Source organism: Terrapene carolina, unplaced genomic scaffold (assembly GCF_002925995.2).
Source record: "Terrapene carolina triunguis isolate 2854851 unplaced genomic scaffold, T_m_triunguis-2.0 Scaffold374, whole genome shotgun sequence".
NCBI lineage: Eukaryota > Metazoa > Chordata > Testudines > Emydidae > Terrapene > Terrapene triunguis.
Genome location: NW_020664725.1, coordinates 16,621,734 through 16,629,200, shown reverse-complemented (window position 1 = coordinate 16,629,200; position 7,467 = coordinate 16,621,734). Strand labels below are relative to the sequence as shown.

General features: G+C 48.2%; 1 protein-coding gene across 1 annotated transcript in view; it reads left to right on the top strand.

Annotated features, from left to right (window-relative positions):
• The first annotated feature begins 1,391 nt into the window (after positions 1-1,391).
• The window catches only part of BUD13 (BUD13 homolog), a 13,630-nt gene continuing 7,554 nt past the window's right edge, over positions 1,392-7,467 (top strand). The window contains exons 1-5 of the mRNA XM_026657952.1: positions 1,392-1,589; positions 3,248-3,338; positions 5,117-5,201; positions 6,596-6,653; positions 7,301-7,465. Coding sequence (XP_026513737.1) covers positions 1,468-1,589; positions 3,248-3,338; positions 5,117-5,201; positions 6,596-6,653; positions 7,301-7,465 — 521 coding nt within the window. The 5' untranslated portion in view covers positions 1,392-1,467. The remainder of the gene's footprint in view (positions 1,590-3,247; positions 3,339-5,116; positions 5,202-6,595; positions 6,654-7,300; positions 7,466-7,467) is intronic.

Genomic DNA, 7,467 nt, shown 5'->3' with positions numbered 1-7,467 from the left:
TTTGTTGGACAGCTGGAGGGTACACCTGCTTCATTTACTTTAAGGTTTGCCCACCTGCCAACTTCCAGAAAGTCAAAAGTTCTGAGTCTGTTAATTACGTTATTTTGGAGGTTTATACTTGTATAAAGAAAAATGTAAATGACCTGTTTGCCTGGGTTTCAGTTGTGTTCTTTGTCTCCCTGTACACCTGTAAATGCATCAACTGGGATCAGTCGAGCCCCTCCTCCAGCATGAGTTGGCATTAGCTCATGTTGGCTCTGCAGCTAGTGGCTCCAGACTGATGCTACACTTCTACTTTGAAATGAAAACCACCCTCACTGTCTCTGTAATCTGTTCCGATGTAAAGTATTAAACAAAGTGTTGCTTTTGTATAGTTCATGTGTCATTTTGTGTTTTTTGTGCATGTCCTCAAGCTCCCATCTGAGAAGACTCCAAGCACAGAGAAGCTTGGGTTTGAATGGGTGGGAGGAAAAGCTGCTAAAGACTAGTAGGGGATCAACACAATCTGATTATGGCTAATGCTTAATCATGGGAGGGGGTTGGCAGTGTAGATGCAGATCAATGTACTCAGCTTTGCTCAAAATAAAGCAATAACTTGACAAAAACTGGGTTTGTTTAATGTTCCATCTGAGATAAAATGGGGCAGCTGTACTGCACTCTTACATGCCACCTGTAGGAGCAAAGAGGATGCTGGCTTCTTAGCATGACAGCTATGATTTTTTTTTTATGGGGGTTGTGCAAGTCCTGTAATCTAATTTCAGCCCATGGCAGCTTGGGAGCTGTAGGATCCCCCTGCTGTGGATGGCAGCCAGTAGGACCCTCCAAAGCTCCCTAGCCACTGTGCCCAGTGGGGGGGGACCCCATAGCTGAGCTCTCCATTTTGTCATGGACTTTTTTTTTTTTTAAAGTAAAAGTCAGCCAGGTATTGGCCTTCTGAGAATTTTTCTTTGTAGCCTGGGACTTGTTTGTGACATTTACTAAAACTATCCATGACAAAATCTTAACCTTCCTTAGAATCCAGCCTGGGGAAGCCCCAGCACAAGGCTGCAGACAGCAGGGCCCTTTGCCTTACCTGAGGTTTTTAATGGCCGGAGAGCCATTACAATTCAATAATTTACCCTGCTGCAGCCTAGGGAGCTCCCTTACCTCCCCCCCCCCCCCACCAGCCCCCGCCCCCGCCCCCCCCCCCCCCCCCCCCCCCCCCCCCATATCAGTCACTGATCCGATCCCCTCCCCCTCCCCCCCGCTCAGGCGGGGCAGACCAAGGGAACTCCCTGCTGCAGGAGCCGCGTGCCCCGCCCCATCCCAGCGCTCGCTGTACGTCACACGCCCTGCGCAGCGCGTGCACAGCCGGAAGCGCGCGCCCGCTCGCCCCGCCCCACGTGCGGCGGCCGGGGGCCAGTCGGTTTCCGGTGCGCGCCTCGCGCTGTTTTGTCCCCGCCGCCGCCCCGTCTGCGCCGCTCCGCAATGGCGGCCCCGGGCCTGTCCAAGGCCGAGTACCTGCGGCGCTACCTGGGCGGGGCCGCGGCCGAGCCGGAGGGCGGCAGGCGCAAGCGGAGGAAGAAACCGCCGGGGAGCAGCGGCAGGGGGTGAGCGGCCGGGCCGGGGGGAGGGCATCGCCCCTCCCCCCCGCTTCCGGGTTCCCCCCCGGATTCCTCGGGGTCCCCCTGCCTGGGGGGTGCCCTGGCCCCCTCCCGTTCCAAGGACTCCTCGGCCCCCTGCGCTCCCCCAACCCCAAGGCTGCCCGAGCTCCCCCAGCCCTTAGCCCCCCCTTCTCCCAGGGACCCCCCCGCGCTGCCCTAAGGGTTCCCCTGGCAACGCCCGACTTTCCCCCCCCCCCGATTTCCCCCCCCCCCCTCGGAGGGAAACGAGAATGATTCATGGGTTGGAAAACGGGCCCTATAGCAGCGGTTCTCCATCGGGGGGGCGCCGAGGTCTTCCAGGGGGTCCATCAGCTCCTCTAGAGATTTGCCTAGTTTTACAACAAGCCACGTAACTAGCAGTAGTGGAGTCAGTACAAACTAAAATGTCAGACAGACAATGACTTGTTTGTACTGCTCTGTACACTATACACTGAAATACATGCAAGTGCAATAGTTATATTTCAGTTGATTCTCTCAGACGTATAAAAACAAGAAAGCCAGCCCCTGTTCACGACTAGTGGGCGGTGACACGTCTGTATTTTTATGTCTCATTTTGTAAGCAAGTCTTTTTTAAGTGAGGTGAAACTTGGGGGTAGGCAAGACAAATCAGACTCCGGAAAGTGGTACAGTGGTCTGGAAAGGTTGAGAGCCACTGCCTTATAGCGACAGACTCAAGGGTCTCAGACTACTTGGCTTAACAGAAGGTTAAGGGGTGACCTGGTTACAGTTTGTAAGAACCTAGATGGGGAATAAATATGTGATAATGGGCTCTTCAGTCTAGCAGAGAAAGGTAGAACTCGATCCAGTGGCTGGAAGTTGAAACTAGACAAATTCAGACTGGAAATAAGGCGTACATTTTTAAGAGTGAGACTAATTTACCATCGGAATAACTTACCAAGGTTTTCTATCTCAAATGTTTTTAAAATTAAGACTGGATGTTTTTCTAAAAGATCTGCTCTAGGAATTATTGTGGGAAAGTTCCCTGGCCTATGCTATATAGGAGGTCAGGTTCTCAACCTGTTTACCACTGTGGGCTGCATCCAGTACTACCTGTATGGCCCTGAGGATGTCACGTGGGCTGCTGCTCTGTGCTGATTGGGCCACGAGCGGCCTGCTGCCCGCAGGTTGAAAACCTAGATGATCACAATGCTCCGGTCTGCCCTTGGAATCTGTGAGACCTCCCCCACTTTCACTTCTGAAGGATCCCCAAGTAACCCCTTAACCATGGGGGCCCACCAAGCATCTCCCCTGCCTCTGAGACCAGAACCCCTGTATCTACCCCTATCTCCAGTGGGTGTTAGGGGAGTTGGGGCTTGTGTAGCTTCTTTTCTTGCTCCCCCTGCCCTGTTCACTGGGTCTGGGGAGAGGTATATCTAGAGCATCCCCCCCAGGTGGCTGATTGGGGGCAGTTGCTCTTACCACAGTGGACTATGGGGATGCCAAAAGCAACCACTGTGTCTAGTCTCTGAGGGGCCTTCTTTTGCCTGCCACCTGAGTTGCATACATTGGACACAAATGCCCCTTATTGCTTCATTCATCTGCTCTGTACTCCCCTGAGCCATGGTCATTTCCTAATGCCACTACCTTTCTCCCCCTCCTCTCAGGATGCGAATAGTGGATGATGATGTGAGCTGGAATAGCATTTCTGCTGCACAAGAGAAAGAGGAGGAAGAGGATGAAGGGGACCTGCCTGTGGTGGGTACTCTAGGGTCGGGAGGCTTGTGCTATCAAAAATCAAATTACTAATTGTATTCAGCACCCCTACAAACTTCCTGCTGTCATCATGGGGGGACACACTTGCCACGCAGTGCCCGGGGGAATGGCTGCCTGTGTAAGTGGACAAGTGAATAACTCGTCTGGTTTAACCGTAGAGAGATCTCATTAGTATCCTAGAAAGAATGATACTTTGCATTCAAATGTTTTATATATGCATTGCGGTAGATCTAAAGGCTTAAAGCAGTTTGGAGCCTCATTCTGCTAGGCCTTTTACAACCATCAGCAAAGGGAGCATTTGGTGTGTAAGCTATTGCGTCTCTATCTTGCATTAAAAAAATTAACAAAACAACATTATAGCAAAAGGAGAGAGCAGCTGATCCTGCAGTGCTGCTGTTCTGTGAAGGGGGTTCAGAAATAGAAAGTAAAATTGACCAATAGCATAAGTGGGTGCAACTCTGTTGGCCTTAATCAGTGTCAGATTTGTCCCAGAGCACATGTGAAAAATGTGGCTGCACAAGGGCTGTTTTACACTACACGTCCCATAGAGAATCCAGGATGCCCAGTGTCTGAAGGTCTCTAAGTGCTTTTCAGTTACTATTATGCTTCGTGACTCATGTCCCTCTTCTGGGGGTAATTGCTTCCTAGAGCGGAGATTCTCAACCTTTTTCTTTCTGAGCCCCCCCCAACATGCTATAAAAACTCCATGGCCCACCTGTGCCGCAATAACTGGTTTTCTGCATATAAAACCCAGGGCTGGCGTTAGGCGTAGCAAGCAGGGCAATTGCCTGGGGCCCCATGCCACAGGGGCCCCTGCAAAGCTACGTTGCCCAGGCTTCAGCTTCAGCCCCGGGTGGCGGGGCTCAGGGACCTGGGCTTCAGGCCCATGCAGTGGGGCTTTGGATTTCTGTCCTGGGCCCCAGCGAGTCTAATGCTGGCCCTGCTTGGAGGCCCCCCTGAAACCTGCTTGTGGCCCCCGAGGGGGGCCTGGACCCCTCGTTGAGAACTACTGTGCTGGAGCATATTCTCCTGTGCTTTGTCTAGTTCAGGTTCTAATGACATACTGTAAGTAGATAGACTGTCACTAGCAACTTCTAATGGGATGTTAGTGAGTTAACAATCATATTTTTAAAAGCCTTTATTTGAGTTACTAACAGCAGCTGAGATATGCACAGATTTTTAATTAGGCTGATCAGTTTCACTTATTGCTTCTTTTGCAGTAGCCCAACTTCAATGTCTGGTGAACAGATACTGTTTAGATCTAAAACTTCCCTTCAAACAAATAAAGTTCCCATTGGAATTGATAGAAATTTTTTTGCTAATTCCTGTTTTTGAGCCAAATCTAAATTTTGAGCTGAGACTGCTTGACATGGTGGGTCTTTAGAGATTGATTTTTAAATGAAAAAGAAGCAGTGGTGAGCTGTTGCAAAACAAAAGCAACAGATGAGAGAAATATTTTGAAAAGTTTTAAAACAACCCCTTGTAATGAAATCAAATAAGCCCGTGCAATTGATGATGTGAGCTAAACTTTGCTACTTAAGTAGTAAGGGATGTGTTCCATTCTAGAGCTACAGAGACCAATCCAGAGACTAATACATAGTCAGAGGCTTTAGCAGTATTGTATGTTTTGATATCAATGTACAAGAAGTCTGTGCAGCATAATAATGGAGGATTACAGGCAACCACATTAGTTGCCTGAGTGTGTTTATTTTTGAGAGTAGAAAATCTCCTGGGTTGTAACTCTGCTACGTTGCATTCAGGTGGCAGAGTTTATTGATGAGCGTCCAGAAGAAGTGAAACGGATGGAAGAATTCCGGACAAATAGTAAATGGAAGCTTTTAGGAGGTAAGCTTGGAGTGGTGGCTGTGGTTGTTTTATCCCCAGCAAAGTATTCAGCTTGGTACAATCCCCACAAATGTAGTAAGTCCTTGTTCCAAGTAATTTACACTTAAAGATAGGTATGTAGAAGATAGGGAACACTGGGTAACCCAGAGATGGAGAAGGCTTAGGTTTTATAGGGTTTTCATTCCACATTTCAATACATATATCTTCTTATGAGCCTTACAGAAGAAAAGGGCTTTCAAGAGGGACTTGACCGAAGAGAGATGGTTTGGCTTAGAAGGGGTGTTCCACAGGAAAGGGCAGCATGGAAAATTACACATGGAGAGTGATAGAAGGAAATGAACAGAGATTCAGGACTGGCATTGTACAGAGAACAGAGGGGCTGATGGGATACAGTAGGACACAGGATGAAATGAGGATGGGGGGACTTGTGAATGGGTTTGAAGATAAAGCCAAGAGCTTCAACTTGATTTCAGCAAGGTGGTGCCCTGCAGTTGTCAGGTTGTCATCAATGGAACTGAGGGTGAAAGTGAGAGTAGTCATCATCTGCAGAAGATGTGAGGACAGGGGCCTTCTTAGTTGTTTGCAGGGAGCCCTGTCTGACTTCATCTAGGAAGCATGTCTGGGCTAACTTTCCATCCCCTTCCCCTGAGTGTTTTGCTTCTGCAAGCTGAAAAATGAAACACCAACAGAAGAAGCATGTACCCCATAAGTCCTGAGATGTGCTCTCATTGTATGGAGGAATCATAGGACTGGGAGGGACATGGAGAGGTCATCTAGTTCAGTCCCCTGCACTCATGGCAGGACTAATTATTATCTAGACCATCCCTGACAGGTGTTTGTCCAACCTGCTCTTAAAAACCTCCAATGATGGAGATTCCACAACCTCCCTAGGCAATTTATTCCAGTGCTTAACCACCCTGACAGTTAGGAAGTTTTTCCTAATGTCCAACCTAAACCTCCCTTGCTGCAATTTAAGCCCATTGCTTCTTGTCCTGTCCTCAGAGGTTAAGAAGAACAATTTTTCTCCCTCCTCCTTGTAACAACCTTTTATGTACTTGAAAACTGTTATCATATCGTCCTGCCCCAGTCTTCCCTCACCGGCCATGTTTTCTAGACCATTAATCATTTTTGTTGCTCTTCTCTGGACTATCTCCAATTTGTCCACATTCTTCCTGAAATGTGGCGCCCAGAACTGGACACAATACTCCAGTTGAGGCCTAATCAGTGCGGAGTAGAGCGGAAGAATTACTTTTCGTGTCTTGCTTACAACACTCCTGCTAATACATCCCAGAATGATGTTTGCTTTTTTTGCAACACTGTTACACTGTTGACTCATATTTAGTTTGTGGTCCACTATGATAAGAATCTAAGTGATGATTCTTTTCTTTTTTTAGATCAGAATGAAGATTCACAAAGCTCAGACCTTTCTCTAGCTGCCAAGTCTACAGCAAGGTATGGGACTTTGCCTGGGGTTGTGGTCTCTCAGTACTTTACAGTTAAGCCTTATGATGTAGGTAAGGGATATATGAGGATTGCTTTATTCAGCACTAAAATGCATTCACCTCTGGGGGAGAACGCAGTAACTGTCTAATACAGTGTACAGAAATAATACACAGCACTTTAACACAGGAAGCAGATTTATTCCTTAGTCATTTAAATATGTAGGGAAAATGTAGGTGGCTGCATGCTGGCAAGCAAAGCCGGAATGTGATGAGGACAGTAGAGTTCCCTCCTTTTCATAACAGCCTTGGGATCTTTAAATTCTCACATGACTCCTGAAAATATTCTGACTGCCCATAAAATCTGTTTCAGCCCCTTCCACTATTAAGTGGATTGGTCATAAAGTGATTCCGGTAGAACTTAAGTGCCAACCCGGCTGGAGCTCAGAGGGCCCAGGTATAGGAGCCCTTTTGGGGTTTTTGGCGTGGTAGTGACAGATCAGAGGTGACAAGTTCAGGCATTAATCTGTGTGAACGTCTGTCTGTGAAACTGAGAACCAAATGTGAATTGGTAACCAGCGCTTCGTTCAGCAGGTCTGTTGGCTCCCTTTAAACCCTGCTGGCTGCTTTACAAACCTCTTGTTTTGTTTTTATTTCCAGTTCAGAAACCACAAAACAAAAGAAAATTAAACACTCGTCTGACCCATCACCTCGCAGGAGAGGTCGTCATGATTCGCCTGAGTTTTCTCCACCCAGGAAGCAGCGTCATGATTCTTCAGATGAGTCTCTATCCAGGAATCAGTGCCGCGACTCGCCGGACCTGTCGC